The sequence below is a fragment of the Lissotriton helveticus genome, chromosome 10 (genome assembly GCF_964261635.1).
Source record: "Lissotriton helveticus chromosome 10, aLisHel1.1, whole genome shotgun sequence".
Lineage (NCBI taxonomy): Eukaryota > Metazoa > Chordata > Amphibia > Caudata > Salamandridae > Lissotriton > Lissotriton helveticus.
The window spans coordinates 295,800,412-295,823,395 of NC_136071.1; the positions used below are offsets into that span (position 1 = coordinate 295,800,412).

The 22,984-nt window shown below is 42.7% G+C and overlaps 2 protein-coding genes across 2 annotated transcripts in view; both read right to left on the reverse strand.

Moving 5' to 3' along the window:
- LOC144784001 (uncharacterized) overlaps positions 1-22,984 on the reverse strand; it is a 1,599,281-nt gene that overhangs the window by 151,384 nt on the left and 1,424,913 nt on the right. The window contains exon 27 of the mRNA XM_078662713.1: positions 11,028-11,141. Within this exon, the coding sequence (XP_078518839.1) occupies positions 11,028-11,141 (114 nt within the window). The remainder of the gene's footprint in view (positions 1-11,027; positions 11,142-22,984) is intronic.
- On the reverse strand, positions 8,611-9,955 carry LOC144785227 (tRNA methyltransferase 10 homolog B-like). The gene has a single exon (XM_078664251.1). It carries the CDS (start codon positions 9,953-9,955, stop codon positions 9,032-9,034), a length of 924 nt encoding a protein of 307 aa, XP_078520377.1. The 3' UTR covers positions 8,611-9,031.

Below are 22,984 nucleotides of genomic sequence, written 5' to 3' on the forward strand. Positions count from 1 at the left end.
AAACTTGCTTTTACTAAAGTTTATCCGTACGCTGACCCAACCTTCACACCACCAAGTAGGCCTAGCTCCTACACTGATAGCTCAGATGAGATTTCCTCAAACACCAGCGGATCTAGCAATGGGAGCTATAGAGAAAGACAAAGGGGAGGTACAAGAGCTAGAACCAGGCCTTTTTTCCAACAACCAATGTGGCCCCCTTATCCAAATCAAGGAGGTGGGGGAATGCATCCTATGCATTTCCAACAACCACAAATGCAGCTTATGGGTTGGAATCCCGGCGTTATACCAACTCCCTTGTATCAGTCCAACTCCTATCGCCCTCCTTGTTTAGAGAGGGGCCGCAAAGGAAGAGGCAAGAGGAGAGGACAAACACAAGTACGATGGGAACAAGACGACCCAATGGGCAACCTCACTCAGAGCAAACAGCAGCAAGCGAGCATGAGTGCACAGGCGAACTCTCCAATTTCTTCGGAAAATTGAAGCTAAAGGCTTTCTTTGAAGGAAAAGATTTGAACACCCAGAAAAACAGTATAGGTGACACAACTTTGAGGGTTAAATCTTCTTTTAATCCACCCCCATATACTGTGCCAGCTGAAATCATTGCCTTTGAACAGGCAGTTTTTAAAGATATTGAGAACCTGGAGGAACCATCAATATTCAAGAATCTGAGTGCTTTGGAATTTAAGGTATTAGAGAATCTGACAACTAATACTGCCATAACAATAAAACCAGCGGACAAAGGTGGTGCAGTGATAATTCAAAACACCGCTGATTATGAACGCGAATGCCTACGCCTTTTGGCTGACACCAAGAACTACCAACCGTTGAACAAGGATCCACCCCCAGAACTTTTGACTCGTATTAAAGGTCTGGTTTTGGAGGCAGAAGAGAATGGCCAGATTTAAATAAAATTAAGCTGATTTCTTGACGGAGGGAGACAACGTAATACCGTATTTTTATACGTTGCCTAAAATACACAAAAATAAGACACCTCCACCCGGATGCCCGATTGTTTCAGGCATTGGCTTGCTACGTGAGCCTTAATCACGCTTCTGTGACCATTTTCTAAAACCACTAGTCCAACAAACACCCACCTATATTAAGGATACTAAAAGCCTCCTTAACCTTCTGCATAACCTGCACTGTGAGATGTATTAAACCATACTAGTAACCCTGGACATCGAGAGTCTGTATACGAGCATTCCCCAGGACGACACCATCAGAGTCCTGGGGGAAGCTGTCGATGCCACCCCTTGGGAGTACAACACACCCAAGGAATTCATTTTGAAGTGAGCTACACTGGCACTTAAAAGAAATTTCTTTGAATACAAAGGGACTCTGTTCCTACAGTCGACTGGGACTTCCATGGGCAGCACTTTTGCCCACAGTGTGCTTGGGCTTTATGTTCATGATTTTGAACGTAAATACATTCAAGATGCCAGCAATTCTTTTATCTCCTCCATCGGCTTTTGGAATAGATATATTGATGATATTCTCATGATTTGACAAAAAAGAGAGATATCGGTGGTGCACTGCTAGAGTAAAAGACGTTTTGAAAGTTGAAGTTTTTAACAGTGTGGGTGCACTTAAGGGTAGCGTTACCGTCAACGCTTGATTACTAGAAACATGTGGTGTATGCATAGACATGCAGATACATCCCCCAACGAGGCACTCCTGAGAGGATCAAATGATAGATTCCAAAAATCGTTTTTAGAGGATTTTGTAGAGTTTTAATTATACCAACGTAGTAGAGTTGCAGTTCTCACTGATATTTACATCATATCAATGACTGTGATTTAATGCATATATATTCATTGTAAATCCGAACTCCAATGCATTTCGGGCGTGAACGCCCTTTGTCAAGGAGAGCTGAAAAGATGAAAACGAGCCCAGGTTAGGGTGGGGAAAACGAGTAAAAAAACGAGAAAAAAACACGTTGGTATAATTAAAACTCTACAAAATCCTCTAAAAACGATTTTTGGAATCTATCATTTGATCCTCTCAGGAGTGCCTCGTTGGGGGATGTATCTGCATGTCTATGCATACACCACATGATTCTCATGATTTGGCAAGGAACAGAGGAGTCACTACAGGACTTCTTACTTTGGATTAATACACTTGACCTAAATCTTAAATTCACACATACAGTTGACAAACAAGAAGTTGTCTTATTAGATGTGGTAATATCTAAACAAAATGGGCATTTTGTCACCAAATCGCACTACAAAACAACAGCGAAGAACAACCTTTTGGAGTTCACGAGCTTCCACCCAAGGCCCTTGAGGGAGAATCTTCCTTACAAGCAATATTTGCGGCTAAGGAGAAACTGTAGCCATCTGGAAGCCTTCCGCAAACAGTCATCAGACCTGGCTGTTAAACTCAAGAATCGGGGTTACCCTGTTTCTGTCCTTAACAAAGCACTTCTTGAGACTCCGAAAGAGCCTAACTGTATTCCCCTGACATGTGTCACCACTTTTAGTACAGCGTCCGACGCAGTCAAGAAAACCCTCAACAAACACTGGCGTATCATTAACAGCAACAATAGAAAATGGGAGAAACCCCTATTTTCTTTTAAGAATGGACGTAGTCTTCGGGACTCTCTGGTCAACACTCGCCGTAAAGACACACCTTCCATGCGCCCTCCATCTATTACCGACATTTGGGGTTTACCTAAAATAACAGGGCATCACCCCTGTTCCAATTTCAGTATCTGTCACCTCACGACACATACAAAAACTTTGGATCTTGAACCCAACAAAGTGTGGATGCAGGGGGTTCCTACTAACTGCAACTCCACAAACGTAGTTTATTTGATAACATGCCCATGTGGTTTACGTTATGTGGGTATGACCACTCGTAAAGTTAAATTTCGTATATGTGAACATTGCAACAACATCAGATGTGGTTGGGCTACTACCAAACTGAGCAAACACTTCTTGCAACTCAATCACACTACCAATGACTTGAGATGGACAGTGATTAAACAGATTACCACTCAAAGAAATGTTCAGAAATTTCTGTATGAAAAGGAGCAGAGGTGGGTGTATCGACTTGGCACGACCCAACATGGATTGAATGATAATATTCCTTCTTGGGCCACCGTGCTACAGAACTAACCATCTTTCCAATTCCTCTGTTTGTTCTTTTCTGATCTGATTACTGGTTTAGTCTTACATTATAGCTGAGCAACTTAAACAAAAGGATGTAAAGTTCACCGGGTACTGCTCCAGCCCGTTCTTCTCTGTTGCCGACACAGTGTACCCAGTCTTGACCATGAATGCTTTCCCCTCTAATGGTTTTCCCCGACTGGACTTAACTGTTGAGGGATTCACTAACCTTCAGGGTATGTACTTTTCTCCGTAGGGCCACGTTTGACCTCAGTCCCCCTAAAACAAAACAGTTTGTCTTTACTATCCTATACCACTAAGTAGAGGTATGCAAATCCATTAGGTGCAGCCAAGCTACACTTTTGCATACAGGATCCACTACCTGGTATCCTGTGCTTTTCACACCTGCTGCGCATGTGTAATTTCTCAATGTGCTATGTACTTTTTTGCTATTTTACTATGCCATTTATTTGCTTTATTTGCTTCTTTCGGTTTCTGTAAATACAGTAGTCCCTGCGCTTCTTAGCGCTTCTCTTATTTCATAGTGGCCGGCAAGCGCACCCACTGACAGTGTTGTCGTGCCCTTCTTCTCCATGGCAACCCTTCTTTTTATCCCCGTGGATGGGGATCTCCGTGTCCTGTCAAGTATTGACAGCTGCTATTGGTCTTCCCTGATCACGTCATCGACGCTTCTGTGTTGACGCTTCCCACTGCCCTGACACTTTCTTTTGATTCCGTCTCATTTCGGAATATGAACGCCGTTGATTGGCCCCTTGCCGCAGCACTCTCCACGTCATCCTGACGTAGCGGTCCCTCATACATTACTGCCCCTTGTCAGGAGCGGGTTTTATAAACAACTACCCGACCACCATTTCATTATCGTCGGGGTCCGGTTGTAAGAGGGAGCTTTCAGGTGGTTCCTAGCGGGTGCCTGGCATCGTGGGCTTGAGTAATATCATCCACCAGCAGCTAAGTACCAGCCGCTTTTACAACTGACCACGTTGTTTAACCCTTTCCTTTTTTGTTTCTAGGGTGTGTCATATCTCCACCACCTCCCTCCCATGACCCATGGTGCGTTGAATGATTTTATCTGTAGTAAGAACTTTACTTTGCTTTCCGCAGCCATTATTTGCCCAGCAGCACAGATTATGTTTGTTTGTACCGAACTTATGTTTTTCCTAGTTCACCTGTTAGCTAGTAACGGTATACGGGCATTATGGACAATTTGTTTAGCTATACAACCACGTTGTATGGGTTAGATAGGGGACGGCTGTCCTCTGTTTTTTCACAAGGATTTCGACTGTAGTTCTTTATGTGCACGAGTTCACTAATAGCAGCACATGTGAACTTGATACTGTTAATAAAGTGCACCACGAAGAGCACATCTGCATGGTTCCTCAATTGTGACAACCTCTAGGAGCATACTGACAAAACTCTCTTTGTCTTTTTTGTTCTTTATGTTTGTATGTCATAGTTTGTCACTTTTTTAACCAGAATAAACTTGGGTCCTCTCTACTTTCGAGGGAATCTGTATTGTAAGTATTTTTATTATTTTTAACACTAGCAACCTCTGGTTAGGGTGGGCTTAGCGCGCCCATACTGCCGGGGGTCACCACCACACTCTTGGTCCTGATGAAAGCCTGACTAATGCTAACACATAGGCAGAAACATGTTAACCACACACCTAGAGATGAAACTGAACTTTTAATTTAGTTTTTTGTCCCACACTATAGATATTTAATTCATGTATGATTGGAAAACTAATAAAGCATTTTTTTGACACGATCTAGACATTTTTAATTTCACAACTCACTTTTTACTGAACACCTATTACCAGCTCCGCAGTAAACTGGCATCGTAGCACACTAGGGTGGTATTCGGCCACTCCTGGTGGGGCCCAATGATGAAACGTGTCACCAACTAGGTTGGTAAATGAGGGCTTTTCTAGAAACCTAGCGGGTTTTTCTCCACAGTAGATTCTCACTGCGACTTTCAACATGCTTGCTCTTCTCTCATTTTGATGGCACACTCCTTAGTTGATTTTTTGAGTTTACATCAGAGTCACAACAATGCTTTTCAAGCAAATCAGAAAAGAAGAGTTTAGAGTAATGTCTTACCAATATCCATAGTTAGAGCCTCAACCTTCAGAGCAGAGGAGTAAACAAAAAGGGTGATTTATCAATTCCCAAGACTTTGAGATGCCTTTTGCTTTCCTTGCCCCCAGAAGATCGTTCAACGCTTGCGCCCTTTGTTTCAGCTTTTCATTCAGTAAGAATTATTTTATACTCCCGTCATGCCTTTTTAAACCCTATTACAGGTCTGAAGCAGGAGTGCAATGCCTCTGTAGGGGCGCCTGTGTGCTGCAGAGAAGGCTGAACAAAATCCATCTGTGTGGGGAATCATAGTTTGTGCTGATTTGGCAGTTAACATAGAGGCAAATAGAGACAGAACCTTCCAAAATGGAATCAAAGTTAGCCCCAAAATCTACACAAGGGAGAAAAAACTGTAATTTTTTGCAATTTTATTTTTATTATTTTTATTAAAAGAGTTTTGCATAGCGCGAACAAGACCACAGGGGGTATCAGAGCACTTTACAGAAGGTTAGTTACAAGGGTACAAGAAATAATGACAGTGGCACAGACCAGATCAGAAAAGGACAACATTGGTCACAACAGTCAAACATTTCAATAAAGGGAAGAGTAAGAAAGCAAATCCTAGGGTAAAACTAAAGGTCTAACCAGTGATTTCTTCAGCAGATCCCTTTGACTTTCTTAAAAAGGGAGCAATAGTTAATATCACAACCAAACAGGACAGGGGCAAAACAGATAATAACAATGTTAGCAATTCACTTGAGACCTCAGGTGGGCTAAGGGACTAGCCTAGAAATTTCTTCATCAGAATTTGTTTGATTTCCCTTGTGAAGGAAGCTGTGGAATTATTCAGTCTTATTTCAGGTGGTAAGGAGTTCCAAATTCTATGTGCAATACCCGAGAAAGCTCAATTGTATGTTTTCTTTTTATGGAATTTCTGTGGTGTAAGTAGTAAGGACCTGGAGCCCCTAGAGGATCTGGAGCCTCTTGAGCGCTCACATTTTTGTGCAAGATATAGTGGGGTGTTGAAGTTTAGAGTTTTGTGGGTCAGGCAAGCAATTTTTAGATGCCTCCTTGCTTCATACAGGAGCCAATTAACAGATTTTAACTCAGGCAAGATTTGATGATAACGTTTGGAGCCGGTAATGAGCCTTGCAGCGGAATTGAGAGAGGCCTTAAGTGGAGCGATCTTCGATCTTGGTAGTCCATAGAGAGTTGACCTGCCATAATCCAGTTTAGAGATCACTAATGCTTGCACCGCGGTCTTCAGGTCGTTGAGGGGAAGGAACAGTTTTAATTTCCTTAGGATGCTTAAATGGAAGTTTGCTCCTTCGATGAGAGCACTAATGTGATTCTGCATGTTCAGATGTTTGTCCAGTATTATTCTGAGTGAGCTCATAGAATCAATCATGTTTGGAGTGCAGTTGAGGGCTGTCAGTTGGGGCATCCATTTTGCAATGACTGGGGATTGTTTGTCATGGGCGATGAGGAGGAATTCAGTTTTGAAAGCATTCAATTTCAGATGATTGAGTGTCTACCAACTTTTTGGTCCCTGAAGTACTGAGTTGAGAGACCTGATATCCTCTGGGGAGGAGATTTTCAGGTACAGTTGTATGTCATCGGCATACGTGTGATAATGGATGTTGGACAATTTCAGGATTTCTATTAGAGGCTCCATGAACAGGTGAATTCAATTCAAGGAATTCAAATATAAACTCATTTTACCATTATTCCCTTATTTTCTGTATACCTAATTGGCCCAGCTTTTTTTGAAGGACCTTGCCTCTTCAAATGTATATTCTGGGTGAAAACAAGAGGGTTATGGTCCCTAATACAGTTGCTTTTGGCTCGAAAGTCAGAAAGCAGGGCATAGAGTTCAGTGGAGACTAAAGTAAAGTTGGTAATAATTCCATTTCCATTACCAATAAACGTTGCAAAATGTAGAGCCTCCCCACGTCCTATATCAGTGGCAAATAATGGGTAATATTTTGAAATTAAACTATTTAACACCTCCCTACAGGACGAGTGTCTAAAATGAATCATATCATCTAGGCTGAAGTCCACCAAGCCACAAACTGATGTGCCACGATGATCACAAGTTGGGATATTGAAATCTCCAGCCCAAATGAAGAAAATGGAATTTGCTACTCAAATAGAAAGTCTCTCAGAAAACACTGAATTATTCTGTTGCATTACACGATCTCTGGTTAAAAATATTGTAGTAAAAATTGTATGAGCAAAATTTCAAAAAGACCCCAAAGGCAAAATAATCCCACAGTGCTTAATTTGCAAAAAATAATAGGTGCAAGGGATCTTGTCGGGAGGCCACTGCAGCTTGTACCACGCAGTGCCCCTGCTATGTTTCCAATGATAGTAACAACACAACTACTAACAATTTGACTGTGCTGTGATCTGAGTTTCTGGCTGTTAGGTTGAAGAGTCAAACCCACCCCTTCCCCTCATTGTTGTGCCTCTACCCATTCAAAGATGCCCATCTTTAATGTTGAGTTAACTTTTTGCTCTTGTTTTGGGATTTGGATGCCTGGTGATATTTTTGTATAAAAATATCCTTGCTTTGATCACCCTGCTAATCGGTGTGATTCCAGATTACCAATAACAGATCTACACTCCAGTTGCAGCAGATCCAAGTCCAAGCAACACCAAATTCTAGTCTAAGTAACCGGCTAACACTGCCCACGCAAACTCAAGGTTAGCAATCATGGTAGTGCATTTAGATATATGGATTTACAAAAGAGAATTGGTTTAAGACTGTACTCAACACATAAGCCAGTGACTTATATCACAGAGAAGCACAGACTCTTGAACCATAGACTTGTTTGACTAAAGCAATTAAACTAAAAGAATAGATCTATTAGACCCATAATGGAACTGCAAACTACTCATGGGCTCGGTATGACCAGCTACCTGAAAAGAAACGGATTAGACTTGTAGGAGCTTGAAGAAAGGTTTTCACAAAGAAAGACAGATAAAAGTACTAAAACCTGTGTCTACAAAAAACTATTTCACCAGGTGTGCTGGAGTATGCATGAATTGTACGTTTTAGCATTGTCATGAAATTTGCAGTAGATTGCTATTACTGCTTATTTGTTTATTGTGCTCCACTGCTAGCTTGTTGTCACTGTCACTGGTGTCTGAAATACAGAAGGTGCTTCTTCTCAGCCTCGGGTCCACTTGCTCCATTGGACAGTCAATCATCCAAATATTATGTAGTGTGATCTGTTACTGAGTCACTAGACCATCAGTAACAGGCTAGTGATCAGATGTTATGTTCACGAAGATCTAACCCCCTCTTCAAACTTTGGGAATGGTTTGCCGCCTGAGTTTGGCTTGCTGTACCAAGATAAGGACTGCAAGTGGTAGCATTCTTCAGTATACAGGTACTGTAGTTTTCAGTTGGCAATGGGTTTTTATTGTAAAGAACATGAAAAAACAAACTGGTCCCTGGCATGACAAGGTATTGTGACAGTACTGCTGTGTGTAGCACCTTTAAAACATATGATAAATAATAAATATTAAATGAAAGCATTAAAAACAAATACATTTCCTAGTATCTTGTGGTTGATCCCAAGGCTTCATAGTAGTAGTTTCCTGAAGATAAAGTAAAAAATACCTGATGATTCTTCACGAACAAGAAGGGCCTTTTTGGTCTTTCCATGTAGCAATGCCAGAACTTTTACGCTCGAACGTAAATATCCAGTACAACATGAAGGATATCTTAATTGAATGTATGTACAAATAGTACACTCAATAAAAAAGTCTATTTGCGCCCTTCCAGCTGATGTTAAAAATAGTCTTTCTTGTTTCCATTTCAAGTCATTCATCTGTGTCTGGAATAACAAACCCATTCCCGCAAGGAACACCAGCCTTCAAAGCTTCCGGCCAGCTTTGGGTCTCGTAATATGTTGACAAAACATCAAATACTTGATTGATAGCCAGTATCTCTGAATGATAGTTCTTCTCATTAACATTTTTTACCATCCATTCTTGAATTGGTAGCCGAGCAGTCACCAAGCCATTTTCTTGTGCTTTTTGGAATGTTAATTTCTTTTGAATGCTTTCATCTACAAGTCCACCGAGGATGTAAACTTTTCGTGGATCAATATCTTCAAGGGCGTGCTCGGAGTCTGGCGTGAGGTATACAACGGTTTCTAAAGGAAACAAATCAAGGTAACTCTCCTCCGTCATATCCATAAGATAATTGGAGAAGCCGTCGTTCATTCTCAAACACTCTTCATAAATAGGACTGTTGACTATGAAATTGGTGAGATAGAGCCAAAAAGGTTTTGAAGCTTTCTTGTTCGAACCATAGAGCCGCCTGATCTGACCAGCAAGTCGACTTATTTCCTTTTTAGTCATGTGCTCCGTCATGCTTAAATCCAAGCATAGTTTTGGCCCAGAATCCTTTGCTAGCAAAAGGCGCTCTTTAGTCCGAGCTTTCAAAAAACGTTTGCTGTGTCTGAAGGGGTTGCCTGCAACCTCTGAACGTTTTGCTTTTTTTCTTTCTTTTTCTTTCTTCCTTTTGTTTTTCCTTGCAGCAATGATTTTCTCCCAGTGCCTCTGTTTTCGTAAAGCATTTCTCGAGCACCACTCGTTTTCTATTGCCGAGGAGGGTTTCGATTTATTACAGGTAGTATCAATTTGCAGAAACTGGAAGGCTTCATATAAACTTTGGTCACCCCTACAAACAGCATCCTTGACACAAATCACTTCTGCCTCACACTCTGTGTACTTCATCATGCTGTTCTAGTTTTCAATCATCCGTCATGCTGCATTATCCGGTACTGTAGTTTTGACATACAGCAATATCTGAAATGCATTGTTTGAGTGATAAGAATGCATTTCCTAGCTCCTCAAGCTGAGGCTGCATTCATGTTTGGTTTCATTACATTATAACTCATTCATTAGTTATGAAAATATAAACGTAACATAATTTCCAAACCTAGCAAAACACTAGCTAACTGAAACACATGCATACCTATGACATGAGCAGTAGTTAATGCCCCAAACATGCATCATATCTATTACGTGATTGTAAGGTAGGATTGAAAATATATTTTATTGTCCATGTATGCATCCAGAAACATCTATACATTTATAGAGAATGCATGTGAATTCACTCATTTCCAAATTTAATCCATGAAAACATTTAAATCATGAGTTCACCACTAAAGATATATCATGCGGACATTGTGCATAAATCTGATATTCCAGTTTACATGCATCGTTTATTTCCCCAGACCATCAAATACAAGGAAACCTTGCAATATTGCATATTTCTTGGGGCTTACACCCTATGAAATTCAAAGATTCATTGACCTATACCTTGCAGTTCACCATAGTTACAGAATGTCTGCATGTTGAATAAAATGTGATTTCATTCGGTTTACAGAGAACTAGCCCTCCTGTGATATCTAAATAGCCAAGCATTCGCTCAGCTAAGGTACCTAAAACAAATCTCAGAGAGATGTAGGTGAGATATTTAGCACCCATTGACACACAGCCAAGTGATCCCTAAAGGAGATAAGGGCTTTAGTTGGATTATGCATAGTGATTTAGGGGAGTCCTTTAGCTAAAGGATCACCCCCTCTGATACTTTCATGGTTCAGTGGTAAACCTGCAGTGGAATCATGTCAGCCACACGCCTTGGGAAATAGCTGATTCTCTCCTCTCGATGATTTTCAAATGAATAGATTTTTACCAATTGCAATTTTTGCAGAACACAATATTTGACAGCGGTTAAAGTTATTGAATAAAATCACAGATGCAAAAAGAAGTACTTTTCACATGAAGTAAAGTTAACTGACTATACCTTGTCATTCTGTTCTATTGTGACACGTTTGTCTACAGTCCTATGTCCACGTGGAGCATTGAGCACTTTATGATGGATCGTAAATTTTCTGTATGGGTCACCAGAATCCATTTTCTGAAAAATAGTAAGGGTATAAGACTTAGAGAAAGGGATAACGTTTCCAGATTTCCATCAATAGTTGAATTCTATCTCAAACCGTGTCCACAATCTAATTCTCTCAGAGGATGGTGGATGACATGGTTAGTATGGCAGAACTACATTTTTACTGCACAGTTTAACACAATGACTAGGACTGTAAGGCCAAGCACAATGCTATAAAGTGTATCTATTGCTGTGAAGTGTGCACAGCTCAAGCTATGTCTAGTTGGTTCTTGGCCAAAGAAATATAGTTCCATAAGGGACATATTACCAACACTTAGCTAAACAAAAATATAAATATTGAAATGGTCTGTAGGTCAGTGAATGCCTATGAGCTTAATTTATTCAATAATTTTTTGAGGACAGTGTTTCTATGAAAAGCCATTAGTATGGAAATATATAAGAAAATGTTAGTAAAATTATAATAATTGAGGCAAGTTGTGAGCGAAAGAACAGGTAGCATGGTGAAGAGTTATTTTTTGCAAAATAGTTAATAATAAATCACTGACAAGCAGCACAGAAATCTATAATCAAGAGATCAACTCAAATCAAATTAAAAAAAATGTATTCGGTTACACAAAGGTCAACCATAAAAGTTACAAAACTACATATACATAAAATCAGACATTAGAACACACCATAAAAAAACCCTCTCAAAGTCATTTCTCAGTTTTAGAAAAAAGGTCCAAAAAAATACAAAAATACATAGCTGCTAAGTCATAAAAACAGACATTCCATAAAACATCATAGTAAAATAGGCCTGCTTTCAGCTTGCATCCTTTGGAAAACTAGGTCATCTTGCTGTTACATACCCAGTGTAACATCAACCCCCACATCATCCATCCATACAAGCCCTTAATTTCATTATAGATTTTAAATAACCCACAAAAAATAATATACAATCCTCGCTCAGTAATTCAAGATACAAAAGGGCTGGACGAACCTGACTAAAATTCAACTTCTTTAAAATAGGGACCAGGATATGTTTCCGTGGAATTAAATAAACTTTACAGAAGAACATGAAGTGTAGCAGGTCCTGCGGAGACTGACCGTCGCAGCCACAGGATGCTAACACTTGTCCTCTATACCAACCCTTGGGTCTAACCAACAGGAGGTGAAAAAGGTTCAGCCGGTACCTAGATGGTAGGAACTTCTAATGTGTGGAAAGGGACCCCAGGAGATAGGGCTCCGTGAGTGGTGTTGTTCTAAGCATTACGAACCCACGGACACTTGGTTTCATGAGTTCCTGCTCATTCCTATCCAGTTTCTTTAATGAGAAGAAGGCTTCCCTGATTAGTTCCACGTCCTTCTTAGTAATGGTTTCAGGTTTGTGAAATAACTCTACGTGACCTTCCCCTCCAGGCTACTTTTAATATAATTAAGCCATGGAATTTGAGTTACTTTATCAAGTGTCAAGCACTCTCTCAATATCGTATGGGTGAGGTTTGACTCCTGGTTCAGCCAGCATTTAATCACAATAAAAGAGGGCGCGAGGCCAGAGTATCACTAAAAACGGGACCCCCAATTCTTCATGGGCCGTCAAGTTGGAAAGGCTCTGTGGGGCACAGGAGCTTCAGGAAATTATTTTCTGCCTCCTGTAAAGGATTCACTTTGATGTAACCCCAAATTTCACTCCCACAACTTGATGTTGCCAGGCTTTTGGCCTGATATACTTTTAGCATAGCCCAATATGTTTTGTCTCTATTTTAGTGGCAAAATTAAAGATTGCCGCATTTGCCCTGACCAAAGCCCCCCTTTTTTTGTAATGTGGAGCCCCAATTGTAACTGATCATCCAGGAGAACCCCTAGATAGGAAAAAACATTTGTATGGGGGATAATAGAAGAGCCAACCCTAAATTGGAAACTTTATTTTGATCGTGACCCCACTGGCATAATGTAAGATTTTGAGTTGTTAATGGCCAGATCCCAATCGGACATAAAGTTAAAAAAGCCTCAAGTAGGGATTGAAGGCCTAATGCCGCCCTCGCTAGAAGGACGGCATCGTCCGCATAAAGTAGGATGGGAAGTCCAAGCGGCCTTACATATGGAAAATCTACCTCCGTATTTTTTAATACTTTGTCCAAATCATTTAAATAAAAATTAAATAAAAATGGGGCCAGTGTGCACCTCTGTCGTACTCCCCATTTTATTTCCAGGTCCCTGGTAACCCTGAGGTCCTGAGGGAATTTCACATTAGCCTTGGATGACCTGTGCAGATCCTCTAGAAAGTCAACTAAACTGCTCTCTACCCCCATTGACCTCATGGCCTGCCACAGCTTGACCCTTTTTACACATTCAAATGCTGAGGACAGGTCCATGAAGGCAAGGTATACAGTACCTGGACGCGCAACTGTATATTTACTCAATATCAGGGATAGATTGAGGCATTGAGCCACAGTAGAACGCCCTGGGAAAAATCCAAACTAGACATCCGATAACATTTTTTGCTCCTCCGCCCAGCTAGACAGTCTATCCAAAAGTACATGGCCCACAACCTTTACCACTGGATCAAGAAGGGAGATTGGCCTGTGGCAATGAGTGCTATTCCTATCCCCCTTTTTGAAGACATGGACGATGGTAGAGGTGGCCCAGGACTCAGGACACCGTTTTTTTGTGGCTGCGTTGAACACTTCCGTTAGTATTGGCGCCCATAATGAAGGGTCAGACTTGAATAGGTCTGGGGGCATACCGTCGGGCCCGGGGCTTTATTGCTTGATAATCCTACAATGCCTCCCACCACCTCACCCAGTTCAAAGATCACTACAGGGGCGTTCGCATCACGGCCAACCTGTGGAAGAAGCTCCATTGGGCTCTCACACATTAGATTAAAATGGAGAACCCATTCCTCCTCCATAATACGGGAGTTGAAGGCCCTCATGTTATCCTGATCAAAAAGGGGGCGATTCACGATGCTCCAAAACCTGGAGCTACTCCGGAGGGTACTAGACTCTATCAGCTCCCTCCAGGCCTCTTCCTTCATTTCGCTTTTCTGTTTTGCCAGGGATTCTTTATATTCCTTCTGACAAGCTCGCACCTCGGAAGAATTCCTTGGGTTGGCAGACACGGCTTCCCTCCATTTTTTAGCAGCCTTGGAGCAAGCGGAATCAAACTATATCGGTCCAGTGGGCGCAGATCTGCCAACCGGGACACTTAAGATTTTTCCAACTTTTTTTACAATGGATTCGTATGCATTGATACCCTCACCTGGGGAAGAGTCTTCATCCATGCACAACCCTACCTTGTTGGCGCAAGATTCTCTTACTTTCTGATAAAAATGATCAGGAGAAATCTGCGACCATTTAAGACGACGTAAACTGTCCGTTGGTTTAAGCGTCCCTGTAGATACAACTCCACTAATCTGTGCTATCAATGGTCCCTGTCCCTGTACATAGACATATAGGGGGTTGTGATCACTGCATACACTCTCCTCAATATTAAAACCGCTAAATGATGCTTGTAAAGAGGAGGAAATTAAAATATAATCAATGAATGACCCCCTGCCTCTCCCATTAAAGATGGAAACAGGGAAAGTACGATATGGGTCAGAGATGGTCATGATGCACATCATGTCCAAATCACTTATCAAATTGTTTAATACCTCCCTTTGTGTGGAATGTTCAAAATGACAACCCAACTTGGAAACACTGGTGAGCATGGGGTTTCCACAAGAGTGAATGTTGAAATCTCCAGAAACCGTTAAAATTATGTAGAATAAAACCAAAACATTGATTAATAAAAATGCCCAAAGTAACAATGTTACTCACACCAGATGGGCAAGCCACAGAGTTATAAAAGTTGATAAATCCCCAGCTGTTATCTCCCCTTTTTAAAATCAATGCCAATATTCCTGGACTAGGGGATGACCTGAATCTGGCAGTCGACCGCCAGGGAGATGTAAGTTACTAGTCCATCCCTGGGTCTACCCCCAGCTGAGGGGATGGCTGGCACAAAAAAGCCCTGTAGCCCTCCAAAAGTAAGTCACATTCCACCAACCAGGTTTCTTGGAGGTTAATCACAAGGAATTGCTTCACAAATTATAGCCATAGAGGATCCTGAAACTTGCTTGCTAACCCTGCAATATTCCAGGATCAGATTTTTTCTTTTTTTTACAGATGCGCCTATATTCTCATCCACTGTCTCTTGTAGTTGCTGGAGATTTAGGTCAAGGTCAGGACCCTCTATCAAGTCATTCCTTAGTCAATCACAGCCCTCCATCCCTGTTAGTGATGAAAATCTATTATGAAGCTGTATCATGGAGCTTGCACCAAGCTGTCCGTCAAATATGGCTGTGGTATGGACTGCAGGTTTTAGCTGTTGCATGTGCACAGGGATCGATCCTTGTGACCACCCACCTTGGAAAACTGACATTTTAACATTGCATGGTCTTTCCCTGGGTTGATTGGGTTTATAGGAATACCCTGATTACAGATCATGGCTTAATAGAGGCCTGATGTGAGTCCCCAAACAATATCTTACCCGCGGTATGAGGGTTGTCAAAATGAATATTGACACAATCACCCATACCTGTCTTGCTAAGGCTCCCGATCCAGCTTACCCTTTGGATCATGATGATATTTCTGGCCACTCTAGCCCCCAGGACGGTATTAATTGAGAGCCAGTGGATTGTTTTATTTTTAAGCAGTCCAAAGTCCTCACTACCCCCCTGAGGGAGAGATGGAACGTTCCCCAAAACCACTACGTAGGGGGTAAATTCAGGGGGAAGATCTATTACTGGTAGACTCTGGAACTGCACTTCGCTGTTCTCATATTTCCCGTCCCTGGAGTGATGGCGGTTACCAGGGGTACTACCTGGGCCGCTACCAATACTACAAACAGGTTTATCCCTGCTAAAGCCTACTGCGGCAATCTTACCATCATTCCCCGCAGAAGCTACAAACTGCCTTGGTGGATGGATTGAGGGGGAGGACATAGAGGTAGACTGAATGGTCGGTAGGTTGGTCCAAGAGACAAATGCCCCTACATTTTTCTGACCTGGGTCAGCACTCCTAAGAGGGGTGCTGTGGCCTTACTAATATGCAAATCTATGGCATCCTCAATCCGGGTCAGCCTCTCAATAATAGGGCCCAGTTTTGCATCAAGTAAATTAGACAATGATGCGTGGAGAGTCACTAACGCCCCAGAAAAATCCTGGGTTGGGGGATTAATAGGGGGACCTACGTCAAATACAGAAGATTTAACACCCAAGGTGGATTTCAATTGTTTAGGTTGTCCCCATATAGATTGAGTTTTTCTTTTAGTGCCACCACCCAACTGTAGGGTCCCTTTCGTTATCTGGGCTACCCTTTCTCTTGGTAAAGCAGGGAGTAGTTTCACTGTGTTACTAGGTAAACTAGCATCAACTCCCAAAGGGTCCCTACCCCCACCAACTTTATTACTTATGACAATGACAGGTGATAAAGCAGCCACCAAAGGGGGCTCGTCAACATGAGTAGGTGACAGATTAGAAGTCCCGGCAACATTCTGGGAATTCACACTTAAATCATCACATAAGTCCACGGTGGACACAGGGTAATGACCCTGACTAGCAGGACCAACATTCACTTCAGTCTCTGGTATGCAAAGGCGCTGGATATTGTTTGGAGACCTCGAGAGGCGCCTATTTACCAACTCGATCTCCTTGTGGAACACAGAAGCAGCCCTTTGCAAAAAATAATCCTAGTGGAGACTGCTACGGACGCACCCGGCTTCCCCTTCGTCGAGGTGTTGGCAGGAACAGACACAACTTTACGCCTGCCCATAATTAATAAACATAAATTAAAAAAACGTTTTGGAGTGGGAGTTATAAAACGGAATCAATTGAAAGAGAAACATAACCACATCAAATTGTTCATATGTGAGACAGGAGATTGGCGGCCTAAACCAACAGGGTTGAAAGATAAGTTCAACTTCACAGCCCAAACAGTCACCTCGTACCTCGTACCACGTCCACCGGGCTAAATTGGTGAAATCGTTACAGACAGAAAGCACATATAATGCCCACATAGCGAGCAACCCCAGGCAACACTGTCTTTGTCTTAGAATTTATCTTGAAGAACAGCCACAACCGTGTTTGGGTAACCACAACTAGAAACTGAATACCGGGTTTTGAAAGCTCCAATCCCATGGGTCAAAGAGCGGGGGCCTAGCCCAGCCTCGTCTGGACACGGATGGGCACAGATGGACCCGCCCTTGGTCCGGGCTTCGTCCGGGCAACGTCCTGCAAGCGTCCCATGTCGCGGTGGGATAGGCAGAGGTAAAGCACGATGACCCCGCCTCCCCTTCACTCACTGCATTTGTGGCAGCTGTGTAGGGTAGTGGTACACTCTGGGGGTTGCATTCCTTCCCCGAGTTAAGATGGCAGTTCTGCCTGTTCGGCGTGCCCCTGGGACCCTCGTCCCACCAGGGGTTCCTTCCTCAGTTTGGTTAAAGCGTCCCATTGCAGCCGATAAACAGCAGACAGCAGAAAAGTCTCCTGCACCACGGGGGGAGAGGCAGCACTATAAGCGCGATGACTCCACCTCCCCCTCACTCACGGCACTCGCAGCAGCTGAGTAGGGTAGTGGTGCACTCTGGGAGTTGCAGTCCTCCCCCGAGTGAAGATGACAGTGCGGGCTGTTCGGCGTGCCCCTGGGACCCTAGTCTCACCAGGGGTTCCTTCCTCAGTTTGGTTAAAGTGTCCAGTTGCAGCCACTAAACAGCAGACAGCAGAAAAGTCTCCCCAAGAGATCAACTATTCTATTGTTATGATGGTGATGGTAATCAGTTTGGTAATTTACTAGCCTATAGATTTGTTAAAATTCATTAAAATCCAGAATATCCCCAGAGTCTAATAACCTTGTCTATTTTAAGTAGAGTTTCCTTCAGGTGTGAGATGTGTAGTACCACATCAGGTGTTTACATCAACACAATCAAGTGTCTTCTTCTAGTAAACAGTTCTGTCACAACTGGCACCAAAGTGGTTGTGAATAAACGTGAGAGAGGATCAATTTTGGCATATTTATACTGGCACACAGGAAAAATGCTGTGCTGGTGAATAGAAGGCTGTGAGAAAGTAGCAGAAAACATTTTGAAGGCCATCACTAAAAGGAAGAGCCGCCGGTAGAACAGTAGCTTTAACTGAAACGTTATCTCTCTTAGGTAAACCTACTATACAGTGTATCCATTTGAGACGGTCCTGGACTCAGGGAGCTCCATTTTTTGGCATCTGTCAAGGGAACCCTTGCCCTTTGGGCATCATAATTTTAGGACAACAAAATAAATTGCATACTTTTATAATATACATGAAAGTGTAGAGTACAGATTTATTTTTCTTTCACACTTCTGACATGCACCCTCCTTTGAGCATGATGCACTTTGAGCACAATTGCAAGAGGCTCTATGGCAAGCGTTAAAAGTAAAGGTATCAATGGGCACGCCTGTCTCACGTCACAAGCATGTCTCCTTTCTGGAATCACCCAATTTATACATACCTTGGTCAGTGGTGGTTGATAGAGCAATTGGATAAGTTTCAGTTTCAGGAAGGTCTCTACCAAACCCAACATTTCAGGAGTACTGCAAATGATAATCCCCATTCTAGGGAATTAGTTGTGTTTTACGTCACTAGAAAAGGCACCACTGCAGGCAGATCAAGATCAATCTGGTATAATAGAGCCTAAGGGTCTTCATATTTTAATGTGTAGATCATACAAAGATGAATCCTGACATGCCGGGTACGACCAGTCTGGACATTACAGGCTTCCATCTGCTTGCTAATATTTGTAATATTTTGCTTTCTACATTTAATAGTGCTAATGGTCTGTTAGAAAGTGGGTTGTTGGTTGACTGGGAAGTGAGCCCTGGTCAAGCAGTAATCACAATCCTAGTCAGGGTAAGAGGTAGGCAAACCCTAAATGAACCTGTGCTCATCCTCTGTTAGCTTGGCACAGGGCAGTCAGGCTTAACTTTAGAGGCAATGTAAAAAAATATATGTGCAACAGTTCAAACAGTAAAACAGTGCAAACACCACCCAAAATAGATCTAACTGCCGGTTTAGACGACAAATAGTGACAAATGTATTAAATAAAACAAGACCAAAATGACAAACATCCAATTTGTAGAACTAGAGATATTACATTTTAAAGTTTATAGTGAAAATTTGCCCCAAAAATCACAAATGGCTATGCAGCGATATCTAGTTGCGCAGGACTGGGACACAGCCACAAGTTTAGGCCGACCGCTATGAAGCGTGGTCCGCTACAGGCACCCAGTTAGGCCCACTGAACAATTTTCCTTAAACCCTGGTTGCGAAGTATTGCATGGATCCGCATGAAAATGTGCTGAGCAGTATAGGAGATGCTTCGGTTCTGGGTTATGATGATGCTGTGGTGTGAGGTCCTGATGTGTTGAGTATGGCAAAAAGGGCCATTTTCCAAAACGGTCTACAGGAGATGCACTTCCCATCAAATTGTCCCAGTTTGGATAAGGTTATTAAAAGAACTTTGTTTATTGTGGGGGGTGAAAGAGGGTAATATTCATTTGTGAGAGTCACCTCATAAACCACCAATAACTGTCAAGCTAGAATGTCAGCATATTCATTTTAGAGCTGAGTATTTCATCATTCTACCTATACCACTAAAGAGAGAGTCAGGGGAAGACTAGGGCAAACCAACTGTCCCCAAGTATCATGCAACAAACACAAAAAAAGTAGGTTGCCTATACCAATAAAAAGAGCAAGGAAACCGTGGTTAGATATAGAGATTCCAAAGCTGTAAGTCACATGTAGTCTAAAGAGAGGCCATCCTTAACGGAAGAGGATGCCTCACACACAATATTGTGTCATGCTTCATCATAGGCATTCTCACCCCACCCTGGTAAGATGGTGCTACCAGGGTAGACTCAACCTCCACGAAGACTTGGCGAGAGGAGGGAGTTCTTACATAAAACTTATAGGACAAAATCGGGATCCAGTTCAATAAAGAATACCTTCAGTCTCCTCAGTTGTCACCTTTTTTAGTGAGGACCAGAGGTACGTTAAAATCAATAGTGATGACGGAATCTAAAGAGCATAATGTCTCTTAGTCCATCATTCATTAAGCAAACATTTTCTACCCACTCACAGAGCCATAGATTTGAGTTATTCGTCAGGGCTGTCTGATCCCTTCAGAAGCGCTATTGGGTGTCCCCTATATCTCATACAGACTACAGTGCCCAAGTGAATCATACCTGGGATACTCTTAGACGCACATCATCATGCACCCTAGACTGTAGGGATACCAGAGGCTCAGTCAGAGAAGGGGTGGTGGCCTTCATAGTGACACATACGTCAGAAGGCACGCCATGCCGGTGCATCTAAGTTTGTCCACTCTCTGCTGGTTCTATACCTGTAACTTTTCCACTAGCCAATTATTTAATGACTGTCTGACTTCCTCTTCCAAGAGGGTCACATTTAGTGGCTCCCATCATAATCATTTATCCATTCCAATTTGCCCCTCTCCATATCCCCTTAAATATGAATGGTAGGCTATAAATATCCATTAATGGTTGAAGTATGGCAGTCGACTCAAACTGGCAACTACCACCTGCATCAGTTTTATGCATTACTGCGGTTATGTTCCTTCACCCACACAGTAGCCAATCTAGACCTCATCATGGTGTAGTATCTTTACCATAATGTTGAGATTGAGTTTGTCTATTAATATATCGTAGATTCCTCTGCCGGTAAACTCAATCATTGTCTACACCTGTCAATTTCCATCAGGGTGCATGGCTCCAACACGGCTTAGTATTTTATACTCACAGATAGGAAGAAGCATTTAATGTCCTGGCACCTTAGAGGCTTATAATTTACTATCACCAGCAGCAGTTTTAATATTACAGAATATTCTTGTCAGTCTGTGCACCTTTAAATCTCTCATGTTTCTCTCTTTCTTGCTTTCAGTTATCATAGCTTCATAGGGCATCCTTCAGCACTGTCCTGGAACTTCTTTGCATGTCTGCAGATTTGCTTTTCAGATGCTATTTGTAAATGATGCTTTTCTGTCCAGTTTATCTGTTGCATGGACATTAAGACAGGAGCAGGCAACTTTCCACGCAACCGTGGTCTCCTTATTTGCCAGAGTGGCCTTGGAGTGGAGCATCGCATCTGGCATATGTCCATTCATCTCCAGTTGCCACCATACAGCCCACAACCAGAACAAGAGCACTGCACTCAGCAATGTGAGCGCTTGAGAGCCAGGTGGGGGGGGATGCAAGTCTCACTCTCACCCTGGCCTTTGCCTCTTGGGTCACCACAGTCAGAGATCAGAAACTGCTGTTATGTCAAGAGCTCAGTGTCGTGGGGCACAGCAGCCACAGGACTGATTTAAACATAGTCTGGAGATCACATCTCCATCTTACATGTATTGACTACTTCCTCAGCATCCCAGAATTTGAGGTCATCACTCGTTGCAGCATCAGGGTTTGCCCTCATATCCCCATCCTCCTGCACAACATCACTCTCACTTCTTAGAGGCCCCCGCCTGTCATGTCCAGAGTGTGCCTCTATGGTTGTCTGTTTCCAAATTCTATGATATGCATAGGTAATTCCAAGAGTAATCAGCTGTTGTTGTAAATATTCACTGGTTTAGAGAGAGCAATTTGATCTATGGATTCTGTCATATTTTAGACAAAGCAGGCAAACCCTCTTAAATATGGCCATTTTAAGGATTTGGGATATGTGTTGCTGGCTGCAAATATGAGGTATGAAACAAGTGTACTACATTGATTGCCTTCATATAAAGGCGGGAAACAGCCTTTCAAATGCGATATTTACCACACAATGCCTTTACCACACATCCTTTACCATGCACTGACTATACCTCGCAGATCTTTACCATGCATAGGCCTTTGCCAATATATATGTCCGTTTTTATTCCCAATTAAAGGTTTTCCGCTATTCCCCCTTGTGGCCTCTTCACTTCTTTCACTCAAGAGGTTGCTGTTTATATTTTTCCACGCACGCCAGAGGCGTGGTAAAGGGGCCCCGCCCTACAAGAGGCTGGAGCAGCACTGGCACCTGCTTTGCATCATGTCTTATCCAAGTTATTGGAAGGTCTCCAGTCCGCCTCGCAACACGGACGACGCCTGGCTGCTGCAGCGCAGCTCATGACTTCACGAGGAGACAGGTTCACTGCATCTCTGTCTCATGGCCTGACGGACTTTCAAAATCGAGGCTGGAGCGTAGTGGGGAACAAAGGAAGCCTGTGGGTTCACTAACAAGCAGGAACGTACCACTTTGGACACCCCGGATTTGAACTTTCTTTTTACTTGCCTTTCACGTATTTCACTCTGCATTCACCAAAACGGACTATTTTCCTAGCAACAATGCTTTCTGGGGATTGCAGTTCATTCATGTCTGCAGTGGTCACATGACAACGCGCTTTTGGTGCAACTGACTCCTACCTACAGGAGTGACTGAGGCAAGTTCAAGAAGCAGGGGTTAAGTTTTAATCCTGTTACAGTGGCATCTGAGGAAGGCAACTTAGCCGAAATGCATCATGCCCGTTTTTATTCCCAATTAAAGGTTTTCCGCTATTCCCCCTTGTGGCCTCTTCACTTCTTTCACTCAAGAGGTTGCTGTTTATATTTTTCCACGCACGCCAGAGGCGTGGTAAAGGGGCCCCGCCCTACAAGAGGCTGGAGCAGCACTGGCACCTGCTTTGCAACATGTCTTATCCAAGTTATTGGAAGGTCTCCAGTCCGCCTCGCAACACGGACGACGCCTGGCTGCTGCAGCGCAGCTCGTGACTTCACGAGGAGACAGGTTCACTGCATCTCTGTCTCATGGCCTGACGGACTTTCAA